General features: G+C 38.8%; 1 protein-coding gene across 1 annotated transcript; it reads left to right on the top strand.

Moving 5' to 3' along the window:
• Positions 1-7,057, top strand: LOC117225786 (very long chain fatty acid elongase 7). The gene is made up of 5 exons (XM_033479557.2): positions 1-303; positions 2,417-2,607; positions 2,711-2,791; positions 2,859-3,042; positions 4,526-7,057. Exons 1-5 carry the CDS (start codon positions 243-245, stop codon positions 4,855-4,857), a joined length of 849 nt encoding a protein of 282 aa, XP_033335448.2. The 5' UTR covers positions 1-242; the 3' UTR covers positions 4,858-7,057.
• The last annotated feature ends 8,013 nt before the right edge of the window (positions 7,058-15,070 follow it).

Below are 15,070 nucleotides of genomic sequence, written 5' to 3' on the forward strand. Positions count from 1 at the left end.
AACGTGGTAGAGCGATTTCGTTCAGTCCGCGTCGAGTTGTTTAGTTTGATCGGTCCCGGAGGTCCTCGGTTCTAGCGCCCGATCCTTTCGTTTTCCCCATCGATGACACAGGCTCGATAAGAACGAGCAAAGTCGTCGATCGTTCCACGATCAATCCACACCAGCTACCTCGGTCTCGATCGGGACTGCGTGATCCGCGAGTGCTGCCTCTTGCATGAAACTCACCGTCCATAGAGATCACCATGGCAACCTTGCTTAGACGATTCTACCATGGCTATCGCTACATCAACGACGAACTATCAGGTATCGCTAGTGAGTCACACGTACGGAGACAGTTTTCGGAACCTTGTTTTCGAGAGGGAACGCGAAGGTTCGCTGTCGAAGGACGATGCGGGTGAATAAATAAAAAATAGCGGCGCTATTTTCAAATACACGTTGCTTAGTTAGTTGTTTGCTTGGCGACTCCAACGGGGAAACATTTTGTTACATAGGACGAAGGAGAATTATTGAAGGGGTTGGTTAATTTAAATTTGATAATTTGGTTAACCCCTTAACGTGCACGCTCGAGTTAACTCGAGCGCGCTAAACTGGCCGAACTGTGCACACTCGAGATAATTCGAGCGGCGTTGTACTTTATGTTGCTACAATTTTTCACACTCGAATGCAATCGAGAATTGAAAATAACAATGTGAAAGCAAAAAAAAACAATGGTTTTATTGGTATTTATCATTTACATGGGATTGTGGAAGCTATAACACTTACTTATTCAAGTATAAAATATATACTTTTTCTATACTTATCAGTTACGACTTATCTCTTCCTTGTGAGCCGCTTTCCGACAGCGTATTCATATTCAGATTCTGATTCGCTCATTTTTCAATATATATTTATACTAAAATATAATGTAAAATAAAATATAATAATAATAATAATAATAGTAATATTCTGAAAATTAGAATTGCAATAAAAATTTTGATTATTTTCGTATTTTTGTAATTTTCTTGCCAAGACAACGTTCTAAATTGTGTTTTTTTACATTAAAAAAAATTGATTTTTTTTGGCCGGCCTTTTAAAAAACAAACTGTGCATTAAAGGGTTAATTGTTTATTAAAAGAATTTAGACTAGAATTTAGAAAAATAGACTAGGACCAAAAATGGACAATTTGGAAAGAGGAAATACGATTATTCGAGCCTCGCGACTGATTTTTATATCAACAACAACTATAAAAAGCGAGCCTCAAGGATCGAATAATCGTGTATCACCCTCTTCCAAAGTTGTCCATTTTTGCTTACACGTTTGAGGGACAATTGGAGAGTATTAAAAACTGGAGAGTATTTAGTGTAGTATTAAAATTTTAACAGTTCTGTATCTTGAGAAATTAGTCGCAATCGTAATTTAGTATGAAATAAATATTAACCGAAACCCGCTGTTGCAGTCAAACAATTTTATCCAAATAAAAAATGTTATTTAATTTCCGTAGGATTTTTGAACGCAGTACCGTACGCGTAACAGTCGAACATCTTATATACTTTTTTTTTTTTTTTTTAAAAGTAAGTTTATTTATCTCATTACAGTCATAATATACACAGCATAATCCTACTTAAAAATACTATTAACATTAATAATAAAAATTTTTTATAGCTATTAGTTATCAACTAGGGTAAACTCTATAGCTAGCTGTAGTAATATAATATGATTTAGGCACGTTCTTAGGGCGAGAGATTTATATGTTATTAGTCTTATATCGATTGTTGTTGGTAAAAGAAAAGAAAGAGTCTTAGAAAAACTTTTACCATCTATCTTAAATATGACTTAGGCTACTTAAAAAATAAATAAATAAATAAGGTAGTAGGTGTGGGGTGAGGAGTTGGAATGGGTGGGTTAGGGTTCGGAGGATCTAATTACAAGGGAACTTAGAATTAATGTTGCTGTTAAGCATTTAGCGCTATATAAGAATTGTGTACAGGTTTTAAGACAATCACTGATAACATCTTATATACTCGACCAATACTCCATCTCATCGACATTATCTATATCGATCTTATATGGTACAAACTTGAAATCAAAATATCTCAAAACCAACAGCTCATTATGAAAGATCCTATTAGGGTTTCTTGGCGTTAGGTGCGTACACACACACACACAGTAACTTTAACCCATTATCAAAAGCGAACGAGGAGATATCAGGTCGAGTCATAAAAAAACTTCCGTTTCCTTAACATACATTTGTCACGTTTTCTATTCTCATTGAAATTTCTCGCCCTTTCATTCTATTTATTCCGAGCCCTTATCTATGTAGCGAAATCAAAAAAACTCGCGTGACGGAAATTCTTTATGATACACTCGACCGGAATCGTTCCCAAAGAGCTTGTCGAGGAAGTCGAGCGTGTCGCAAAAGTGTTTTCCTTTCCAAAGATCCGCGGACCCAGGACTTCTGGCTGATCGGCTCGCCGTGGGTAATGTTGAGCATAGTGGCGATGTACTTATACTTCGTGCAGGATCTAGGCCCGAAACTGATGGCGACGAAGCGACCCTTCAATTTGCACAGGGTGATGCAGATCTACAACGTTGTGCAGATTGTACTTTGCGCGTATCTGCTATACAAGGTAAATATGAATAATAATAGGTAAATATAAAGTCTCCGAGCATGCCACGAGGCTGAAGCGCTCAACGACTGGATCTCCTATCGCTTCTTGGTGGTTGTTTCAGGCGATGACCCTGTCCTGGATGGTAGACTTTAATTTCTTTTGCCACGTGGTCGACTACTCGCCGGAGCCGCGACAGATCGAAGTAAGCGGACTATTTCGAACGGGATCTTGGACCGAAGCGTGAACTCGTCGCCGTTTCTCGGTTTCAGATTGCCAAGACGGTCTGGTTGTACTTCATGGTGAAGCTGTTGGATCTGCTCGACACGGTGTTCTTTGTTCTGCGGAAAAAAGAGAACCAGATATCGTTCCTGCACGTCTATCATCACGCCGGGATGGCGTTCGGCACGTGGAACGCCGTGAAATTTCTGGCTGGCGGACACCTTATCTTCCTAGGTGAGTTCGGCGCACGAAGTCGACCCTGTTTCACGTTGTCGACGGTTGTTTTGGCTTCTTACATGACAGGACGACAGAATCATTGTAACAGCTCCGACGAAAATCTAGGTCGTGATGTTACATGGAAACTCCTTCTTCTTCATGGAAACTTCTTTGTCTGTGGATAACGTTGGAGATGTAGTTCTTAGTTAATAGTATACTGTTCTAGTTGATAGTCTCTGTAATAGCTGCTATCAGACTAGCTACTGCTAGACTGTACCAGCTGATATAAGACTGTACTGATATTAGACTATACTAGCTAACACTAAAGTGTACCAAATTATATTGAACATATGCTTCGAGGCTGTTCGTGCTAATATTAGACTGTACCAGCTGATACCAGACTCTAGTAGCTACTGTTAGACTGTACCAACTGATATAAGACTGTACTGATATAAGACCGTCTAAAGTGTACTAAATTATATTCAGCTGTGCTTCTAGATTGTTCGTGCTAATATTAAGCTGTACCAGCTGATACCAGACTCTAGTAGCTACTGTTAGACTGTACCAGCTGATATAAGACTGTACTGATATTAGACTATACTAACTAACACTAAAGTGTACCAAATTATATTGAACATATGCTTCGAGGCTGTTCGTGCTAATATTAGACTGTACCAGCTGATACCAGACTCTAGTAGCTACTGTTAGACTGTACCAGCTGATATCAGACTGTACTGATATTAGACTATACTAGCTAATACTAAAGTGTACCAAATTATATTGAACATATGCTTCGAGACTGTTCGTGCTAATATTAGACTGTACCAGCTGATACCAGACTCTAGTAGCTACTGTTAGACTGTACCAGCTAATATCAGACTGTACTGGTATTAGACTATACCAGCTAACACTAAAGTGTACCAAATTATATTGAACATATGCTTCGAGACTGTTCGTGCTAATATTTGACTGTACCAGCTGATACCAAACTCTAGTAGCTACTGTTAGACTGTACCAACTGATATAAGACTGTACTGATATAAGACCGTCTAAAGTGTACTAAATTATATTCAGCTGTGCTTCTAGATTGTTCGTGCTAATATTAAGCTGTACCAGATGCTACTAAACTGTGGTATGTGGTAGCAGACCAGTGTGTACTAGATAGTACTGAACTGCATTAGCTGATACTAAACTATATTGACTCTCACTATATTGCACTAGCTTCTCTTAATCTATACTATTTACTACTACCTGCTATTAGACTGTACTATCTAAAGACAACACGAAGAAAGGAAAAGCTGTTCTTCATCTTCCAGTTACGTTAAGGACGTTACACCTAGCTATTACTAGAATGTACTTGTTGCTACCAGACCGTGATAACAATCAGACTGTACCACCTACTGCTAGACAGTACTAGCCACCAAGATCCCAACACAATAAATCCTCTAAAAGGAACAGTTAAAATATCGGGATAAGTACACTGACGAATCTACTGTTGCAGGAACAATCAACTCGTTCGTGCACGTGGTGATGTATAGCTACTACCTGGCGACGTCATTCCGCATGAGCAGACCCTGGTGGAAGAAGCACATCACCCAGCTGCAGCTGTTCCAATTCTTCTTGCTCCTGGTGCACGACCTGACCCTGGCGTGGCAGGCGGATTGCCACTTCCCGAAGTGGACGGTGGTGGTGTTGATCCCGCAGAACGTGTTCATGATGGTGCTGTTCGGCGACTTCTACTACAAGTGCTACATCAGGAAGTCGCAGGCGAAGGTCAGCCAGAACGGCGTCACCGCGGAAGCGGCGAACGGGAAGCTGAAGCACAGCCAGTAGGAGTTGTCGCGGGAAACCAATGCGTGTCTCTAGGGCCCGTTGCCCGAAGGCACCAGGGAACACCCAGGGAACCACAGAACCGGTCGCGAACACTCCACCCACAACTTCCGGACAGCTGAACGCCCACGCGGGAACGCACGCTCCGCGGACGGGAAGCGTTCGCGTGACACCACCGAGTTACAGTTAGCTCAGTCTTAGGGGGACATGACCCTGATCTGGTCCAGTTGTCACGATTCATTCTGCCAGCACAATTGACACACCCTCGCTCCGCGCCGCGACGCTTATCCAGGCAGCTGACCGTCCCGACTCTGTTCTCGGATTCTTCCTTCTCCTATTTTCTTCCGAACCGTGGTAGACGCTTTCAGGTCCTTCTGTTGTTTGATCTTCTAGACTGCGATAGACATGAGGCTATTTCGAAAGAGGATAGCTCCTTGTCGTGTTCTATGATCCCCTTGTTCCTGTTCTATGCTGTCAATGAGGTTATGTTGGACATACATTGCCGTATACATGACATTATTTCACACGAGGACAGCTCCTTGTCTTATTCTATGGTCCCCCTGTTCCTGTTCTATGTTGTCAATGAGGTTATGATGGGCATTACTATCTCCTTGTCCTATCTGATGATCCTCTTAGTTCTGGATTGCTGTATACATGACATTATTTCACACGAGGACAACTCCTTGTCTTATTCTATGGTCCCTTTGTTCCTGGTCTATGCTGTCAATGAGGTTATGTAGGACATTACTAGCTCCTTGTCCTATCCGATGATCCACTTACTTCTGGACTGTGCTACCGATGTGACTCAGCTATACAGTTCTAGCTTCTTGTCCTCTTCGATGATCCTCTTATTTCTGAACTGTGCTACTGATGTGACTCAGCTATACGGTTCTAGCTTCTTGTCCTCTTCGATGATCCTCTTATTTTTGAACTGTGCTACTGATGTGTCTGAACTATATAGCTCTAGCTTCTTGCCCTCTTCGATGATCCTCTCACTTCTGAACTGTGCTACTGATGTGACTCAGCTATATAGCTTTAGCTTCTTGTCCTCTTCGATGGTCCTCTTATTTCTGGACTGTGCTACTGACGAAACTTGGCTAGAGAGTTCTTCCTTGCCCTACCTCATGGTCCTCTAGTTTCTGATATCAATGAGACCATGTTGAACGTGGCTAACTCCTTGTCTTATCTGATCCATCTGCTTCTAAACTGTTTCAAAGATGAGGCTACATTAGACATCGTTAACTGCTTGCTGCATTTGATTCTCTCGTTTCGAAACTGTGTTAGAGATGAAGTTATATTAGAGATTCTTTTAACTCCTTTTTCCTAATTGATCCGCACTGATTGACCCTCTTGCTTCCAGATTGTTTCAGAGAAGACGCTGCATTTAGACATTGCTGCTTACTTTTCCTGATTGATCCTCTTGCTTCAAGATTGTTCAGATGTTGCATTTAGACATTGCTTCTTCTTTTCCCTGATCGGTCCTCTTACTTCCAGACTGTTTCAGAGAAGAGACTACATTTAGACATTGCTTCTTATTTTCCCTGATCGGTCCTCTTACTTCCAGACTGTTTCAAAGGAGATGCTGCATTTAGACATTGCTTCTTCTTTTCCCTGATCGGTCCTCTTACTTCCAGACTGTTTCAGAGAAGAGACTACATTTAGACATTATCAGCCCGTTGTCCTGTTCCATCCTCCCGCCACTACACCGTGACAAGGATTAAGTAATGTGGTACATTTCCAGCTCGCGCCTATCCGATTCTCTTCCTCGCACCATGTTAAACTCTTCCTTAATCGATCCTCCGGCTTCGAGACTGCGTTAGAGACTCCGATTGCTCAACAAGACAAAGATAGAACGGATTCAGCAGAGAACGGAGAATGGAACGACCATTTCGGGACAGCCAGCAGCCGTGGCAACCTTGAAAAAGATTCACGAGCCTGTTCACAGCAAACCACAGATCTCTCTTTCTCTCTATCATTTTTTCTATTTAAGATCGTTCATCATCCTCTCGCTACTTTATCACCCATGCATGCACGGCCAGGTGCGCGCGCACGGTTCGCACGATCCCTTGGGCGGACGTTAGTGTAATATAATATAGCGTTAGTATGTAAGGCCTGTCGCAAGTTGCTATCCCGGTCGGAAACGGCGATGATCGCGATAGCCGCCTGTTCACTGAAAACAATAAAAACATGAGTAACCGCTGGACGACCCGTGTTTCGGAGTTACTGCGCGCTGTTCATCTCCGTTTATATCTCAACCGTTGAAAAAACCTCCGCTCGGGTTACCGCTTCGCCGTGTTTACACGCGCGACGGGTCAGGCCGGCGAAAGTAATTCGAGAGCGGCCGACCATTTACTTATCGTTGATTCCGAGGACAATTGCATATACGTGCCCGCCGGTCCGGTCGAGAACTGTCAACGGCACTCGAGGCTGTTCATTAACACCGCCGCGCGACAACAACGGCTCGCCAAGGCCTCTTCAGATCGTCCAGTTCAAGTCCGCTGTACCCGCGGTAATCACGCTTGTCAGATGTTCCAAGATCTCTCGCTTGCGATGACTCGGTGGATAGAAAAGTAAAATGCTCGACCGCAGGTCGTAAGAGATTCCGAACGATTGTTCCGAGCGATTGTACGAACGCTGCGACAGCAGACGTTGATTTAATATTAATGATTAATTTTATTACATAATTATCCTATTATAATATATAATTATGTTATAATAATTATATAATTATTTTATGTAACTATTATATTATATAATAATTGTATAATTATCATATAACTATTGTATTATAATAATTGTATAATTATTATATAACTATTGTATTATAATAATTACGTAATTATTAATAACTATTATATTATAATAATTATATAATATATACGATCTTATGAATAACTATTATATTATAATAATTATATAACATATACAATCTTATTAGTAACTATATTACACAATTATCAATTAATAGTAATTAATATTAATCGGTTGATTTAATATTAATTCTTGACGCGTTTTTACGGCGAGAAAAGTACTTCTTTATGCGGCTCAGGTCTCCTTTTTTTTCGTCGCGTTAATTACTCGATAAACGGACCTCCATTGACGGTACAGCTAATTCTTGTTTCCGTGTTTGCTCGGAAATAACACAACAAGAGAAGGGTAAACACGGACCCAAGAAATTAGCGACATTGAACGAGCTCGCCGCGTTTGATGAAGGGCACAGTTGTTCATTCGTTGGCGATTAGCATCCACGAACCGGGGACCTTGACCCGGTCCAGAGAAACACCGGTTTGACACAACCGGTTCAGTGAAGGCAGTTGAACCGTCGTTCGGGGAATAAAAAGGTGGCCTACTTCGCTGATATTTTGACAGGCGGACCCAGTGAAAGGCGATCCACATCCACGGAAATTACCACGGTTTGGTTGCAGGTGCCGTTATGGGACACTTCCTTTTCACTTCTGGTCCCGAACCAGTACAGCGTCTTCCTCGTTTCGTTGGCAATCATCTGGGAGAACTCCATTAACACATCAACCGTCCATATACGGGGTGTCCCGTTCGAAGACTTGCATTCCATTATCTCCCAAACTAGGACAGATGTCCCAATTTCCGAGCCCTCCGACCCTATTTTTGTTTCTCTGAAAATTCAATGCTCCAATGTTTATTTAATGCAATAACAAACAGTATATTTCGATTCTTCAGACGTTTCTGTTTACGAAGATATTTCGTCGTGTCACGAGAATTAGTAACTTAACCCTTTGCACTCCGCTGTCCCCACTCGTGGGATATCGTAATTCTAGCATATCACTCGGATGTCCCCTCTCGTGGGACATTAGTGATTACGGGGAATTGAGTTATTTCAGCGCAACTTTTTGAGACATGCATGTTTCCCTGAAGTTTTCTCTTGAAATGGCACAAGAAATCAAATCAAAATATAGTAAAATTACTAAGATATATACAAGAAATGTCAGCGGGTTTTGACGAGAACGTGAGAGGCGTGCTCACGACGGTCCGAGCACTTCAAAGGCGCCATTTGAAAAGAGCGATAAGGCAAGTTTGTGGAAGAAAGGTCGGTATGCGAACATAGCACGCACTGTATAGTGAGATTCATAATCATCAAATCTGGAGGAAAAGATTTTCAAAGCTGAACTCAGTCTGGTTTGAAGCGTCGAGCGGTATAGATAGATCTAACGAGTGAGAAAATCGGAAAAGTGATTCTTCTCTTGGTAAATAAATTGTTTGGTAAAAGTTTCTTTGGTAAATATCATCTTGTGAGTTAGTAATAACAATTAGAAATTTTCGACCTATGTATTTATTCATATTTTTTATTAGAACAATGGCAAAACGTTCAAACACGAATGAGTCTCATGACACAAGTAGTAGCGAAGATGAGCTCCAGACAGACGTTTATATAGATATGTTAGAAAGACTCTAACTGTAGAAGGTTTTCTTCTACAGTTAGTCTATCGTCTTGATAGCAGTGATAGTGATATCGTCCAAGCAACAAGGCGATGAGAGAAAGAGTTCGCATAGATAGCGATTACAACAACAAAACAAAATTATAAAACAAACAATAACAAAATTGTAAAAAATAAAATATTGATTTTTTTGCAAATTTTTCGATTTCAGCCAAATTCATATAAGTCCAATATCATTATAATATGTTAGTTAGTTCCAAAACCATACTAAATAATACGAGGGTCTGTTAATGCCCGTTTCTGTCGAAAAATGGCGCTGAGTAGCTGGTAGCCAACGTCCAGAATGGTTCGGAGTGCTAAAGGTTAATAACGCTTTTAACGAGTTAAGAAATGGCGTTTTTGAGACTGTCAGAGACTCTGTATTTAATTCCACGTCGGTCCGTATTTCTGTTAGGTTCGAGGTTAGAAGGATAGATCCTGGAATGATTGTACAACGAGAAAAAACTATTGTTTGACTTTTTTCTTCGCGCAAACTACGATCGTTGGCTTGCATAATTTTTGAGGCGAGTATGAACACGTACGACAAACATAAACATAAGAACCGGCTCGAATTGGCAAACGATTGATATTCCCGGTAAATGTCAGATCAATCTCTATTCATACGAGATCGCTTCGTTGGGAACGAGCATTCCCGTTGTTCACCAGATTTTTTACGCCGCCGATGGTATCACGTCCGTTGGAACATCGTGAAAAAGAATCGGACAGTGACCCATTTTGACTCATTGTCGACCGCGCAGCATCTGCTCTTGCGAACCTAACCTATCTCTTCCGACTGTTTTCGCATCGTATGGCGGCAGGTGAAAGCGAAATAGAAGTAATTTTGACTCGTGAATTTTGCTGTGCATCGAAATTTCGATTCGACGAATTGCTTCTGTTTAAAAGATTGTTGTTGGTATTACGATTGGATGGAACGCAATCATCTATTCATGGCAATGACAGTATCATAACTAAGTCACCTTCGCGTAAATAATAGACGCGTATCGTTTCTTTATTTCCGTATTCTCAAACGTAGACGTCTGATCTTTTTAATCGATTTATTGATGCGATAGCAGCGAAAAAATTAGGAAGAAGTCGAGGTTGTTTTTTTATTTTCCAACGATGATCTGGATCACAAATACGTTCAAGTTATCAAACACGTTGTAAATCGTTTGATACATTTAATAGATCCTCACCTTACGATTTCCGCAATGGTTAAGGATAAGAAGTTTATAATTTGTATAAGCATCGGTTTTTTTTTGCTGGCGACTGTGGCTGACTTTAGATTAAGAAGTAAGGTGAAAAAGAACAAAATGGGAACTTGTGGAGTTATTATAAATATATTTAAAAAAATATTGTATTGTATATAAAATATATAAGATGTATAAGATGTGTAAAATGTGTAAGATGTATAAGATGTGTAAGATATGTATGATGTATATGATGTACAAAATATATGAAATATGTAAAATATGTGAAATATGTAAAATACATAAAATAAAGAAATTTCTTTAAAAGAAAATTAAACTAAATAATAATAATAATAATAATAATAATAATAATAATAATACAAAACAAATTTTTATTTCTTCGCATTTTAAAAATAATAAAATAGTTCCAAAAACAAAGAACTTCGTTCTTTGTGTCTCGGGTCGTTACTCGTACCCATCAATGCACGCGAAGATCATGGTGTCACAGATCATTGGATTCGTCTTGATCTCGGCTGTTGTGATGGGTCAGTGGAAATATGCGATCTCTTTTACGAAAGAAAATTATTTCCGCCACAGCATAACCGAGAAATTACTTTGCGAACAGAGATAGTTGGCCACCCCGTACGTGTAATTACCTTGTTTATAATAAATCGGCACTACGGCGTGAGTTTTTGTTGTTCAAACATCACGTGTACGCCAATAAAAATGCTTTTACTTCCATCTACTTTCCACTGGTAATTAACAATTTTTTTTTTCTAGTCGTATCCGCAACGGAAAGATTTATGTTTTCACAATTCATAAACCGCGGATAAGACAATTATTAAACTGCCGCGGTCATAATTGATGTTTTGGTACGTCGGCTGTAATGTGATCGCTATTTTACGGCTTGATGCATGCAAATGTTATCTGCGTAAATGGAAATCGAGCACGCAAGTACCGCAGGCGACGAATATTTCCTCGAAACGGCATTTCATAACAGGGATTGTAAACGTCGTGATTAATACGAAAAGTATAGCTGCGTAACAATTATTATTCTGATTCAATATGCTTCGTTACAGGTAATAGTTGTATGTGTACGAAATTCTTCTTTCGTTAATATTTATATATTTAGTTAATATCAATTCCTTTGTGTTAATCGTAACAGTTATTGTTGATTATAGTTTATAAGTCCGTGAGAAAATTGATCTCGGTTGTCCACGCGGGGCAAAGATGCCACACCCACTCGAAGCAACGAGGTCATGACTGCTCAGAGCAGAAATACTACGCCCGCTCGGAGCCGATTGGCCACGCCCGCTCGGGGCAGATAGACCACGCCCGCTGGGAGCCGATAGGCCACGTCCGCTCAGAGTCAATAGGCCACGCCCACTCGAGTAGATAAGTCACGGTCTCTCAGGCAGATAGGCCACGCCCGCTCGGGTCAGATAGACCACGCCCGCTGGGAGCCGATAGGCCACGCCCGCTCAGAGTCAATAGGCCACGTCCACTCAGGTAGATAAGTCACGGTCTCTCAGGCAGATAGGCCACGCCTGCTCGGGACAGATAGGCCGTTGCAGAGAAGACAGTGAAAAATTTTGGACACGGTCAGTGGTATCATTGGAACTTGCATTTTCACATTGTCGCTTGAACAGTGTCCGATGTATAATCACAAATGAAATGTACAATCACAAAAACAAAAATCGTAAAATTAACAAAAGATTGCACAGTTTGCCGTTACATTGTTGCAACCTACTAAAATTACAAGTAAAACGAATCAATTTTTTATGTGCTGTTTCGTGCAAACTATGAAGACAATTAATTTTGATTTCGCATGAACGATTCACAGTGGAAAAGTTTTAATTTATTTCGAAAGTGGATACGAGAGTTCGAAACGAGGAACAACGCGGGTTATTTTCCATCGACCTAATAAATGTTTCAACACATTTTCTTTGATAGAAATAAAAACCGGTTCCGACTCGGGTGCAAAGTTATTCGAATAAGCGATCGCCAACCAGTTTCTGTTAGAAACATTTTTGTTACGAAATTGTTCGAAATCGCGCAAACTCGAAAGTAGCAAAAAGTAGCACTTGGAGTACAAGCAATTATCTTTCAAACAATTTCGATTTTCACGCGAAAGAAGTTCCACGTACGACATTTTTGCACATTTTTTTTCAATAAATATTCTCGAAACTGCAATTTTCGCGAACTTTGAATTGCTTTTATGTAAATCGAAAAATTTATTAACGGAAAAATTATTACATAACCGAAATTTATTACTTAGCAACAAACATCGTAGCTTACTGCGAATCGGCTTTTTTCATTGTCCTATAATGGGTCGTGTAATTAGATTAAGTATTCACTTGCATAACGTTGATAAATCTGATGTCTAGGCCTACCGAGAACGTTCTTTCGAATATTCTAATAAATATTTATGTACTAAATAACTAGTTCATTGCAACCTACAGTTTATTACTACTTTGTTTATTACTTTGTTTTTAGTCCGTTACATTTATTATATTTCACTTCGTTTATTGCGATTTCCAACTACTGTTTCCTTCGCAAGCCGAATAGATCCGTTCATCCTGCACACGAAACTATACTCATTAAACATAGATGTGCGTAATACTATACGAGACGAATATTTATCAATAATAATGTATCCTGTGCTATAGTTTCCAGCAAATGATTGACACTGACACATACGTCACAATCGCATCGCACGTCCTCGGTCACGTGATGTAGATCCATAATCCTCCGCTTCTTGTGCGTAATGAAAAATTGTCCGCATCGATTGCCAGGCACAGCAGTCAAGAACAATATTTTTTTCTTTTTACGCGTTTGTAATACGTTCGTACATTAATGCGTCAACGTTCTCAGTTTCCGTTAGTCATCTCGGTCGAAGTGTTTCCAATTTCTATTGGACTATGCTATATTATATTATAATACTATATACTATATATTAAATTGTAATATACTATATAATAATACTACAATATAATATAGTATATTATTATAATATAATATATAAGTTATATTATTATTATAGTATATTATAGTATTATTATATATATATAATATAGTATATTATAGTATTATTAAATATATAATAATACTATATATTAAATTGTTCTATGCTCTATAATTTCTTTTTTTTTAGTAGTATACTTCAGAATTTTCATTAGCCGTTCACCCAGCTCGCAACAATGTTCAATCGTTCCGCCACCGGACATCTGTGTCTCACGTTCGCAAATGTTTACTGCTTGGTTAGGTTTCGTTCGCCTCAGCGCGTATGTGAAACGTCGCCCGAAACATGTTGATTTTTCCAACACGGTGTCCCGACGATCTCTCGTCAAGAATCACCGACAAATTCGATACGGTTGAACGAAAGTATGCGATTCCGTTTAGAGATGAAAAACAAACGAACAAAAAAGTAAATTTGCATCAGAGCGTGTATCGAGCAACTTTGCCTACGACAAGCTGTTTTTCTATCTGATGTTGACTCTGTTGACGATTGATCAATAATTGCATTTATTATTATTGTATCATAGTTATGTACAATGACAGTTATGCAGTTGTAATATTAATTGCACATTGTCATATATACAGGGTGTCCCATTTATGTTGGGATTGTAAAGAACGTCGTATACACGGGATTAAAAAAAGAAAGACGTATATATAAATATAATAATAATATAATAATAAATAATATATTATATTATATATATAATATAATATAATAACAATATAACATGTGTGATATAATAAAATATATACTTACATAATACAATATAATATGTACAGTACAATACAGTATATACTTATGTATGTACAACTACATAGAATCAAATTTACAACTATGTAAATATAATGTAATAATAATATAATATGCATGTAACATTATTATTGTATTATATTACGCGTATTATAGTTACTTGTGCATTATGGTTACATAGTTGTAATTTTAATCATACATAGTTATACATATGTATAACTATTTACAGTTATACACACATTATGTATTCATAGTTATACATACGCAAGTATACATTGTGTTATTATTATACCACAATTATCTAGTTATAGTTGTAATTATACTTATTCATGCATACTTATGTATTCTAACACATACTATGCTATACATAAAAGTACATATTACTATATGTAGTACTATTATTTCCTACACACTACTACATGCTACGAAAAAATAAAAAATAATATACATACTACGATATTATAGTATATATACTATTATGTATTCCTATTGTATATATAATATTGTACATATTATAAACATACTGATAAAACATGTATACATATAAATTCGTTATATTATATAAAAATCGATAGTATTAATCAGTAAAATTCAGCAAGATTAGTATTAATCAAACATTCTGTCGAATAATTCTGGCGCATTCGTCTTTCTATTTTTGTCCGCGTAAAGACGCTCTTCAAACCACCGATCACTGTCACCAGGAAGTATCGTCACGGTTCATTTTTGGTTCGGGCACCTCAGGGCTCGTTCACCGTTCGCCGGTGAGCCGAGGATACCGGCGGAACAGCAGCCGGCCAGAGAAAACGTCC

The sequence above is a fragment of the Megalopta genalis genome, chromosome 14 (genome assembly GCF_051020955.1).
Source record: "Megalopta genalis isolate 19385.01 chromosome 14, iyMegGena1_principal, whole genome shotgun sequence".
NCBI lineage: Eukaryota > Metazoa > Arthropoda > Insecta > Hymenoptera > Halictidae > Megalopta > Megalopta genalis.

Coding starts and splice junctions, on each gene's coding strand:
- LOC117225786 (XM_033479557.2), top strand. CDS start 243: ATGGCAACCTTGCTTAGACGATTCTACCATGGCTATCGCTACATCAAC. Junction 2,792..2,858: donor CGGAGCCGCGACAGATCGAA/GTAAGCGGACTA, acceptor TCTCGGTTTCAG/ATTGCCAAGACGGTCTGGTT. Junction 3,043..4,525: donor CGGACACCTTATCTTCCTAG/GTGAGTTCGGCG, acceptor CTACTGTTGCAG/GAACAATCAACTCGTTCGTG.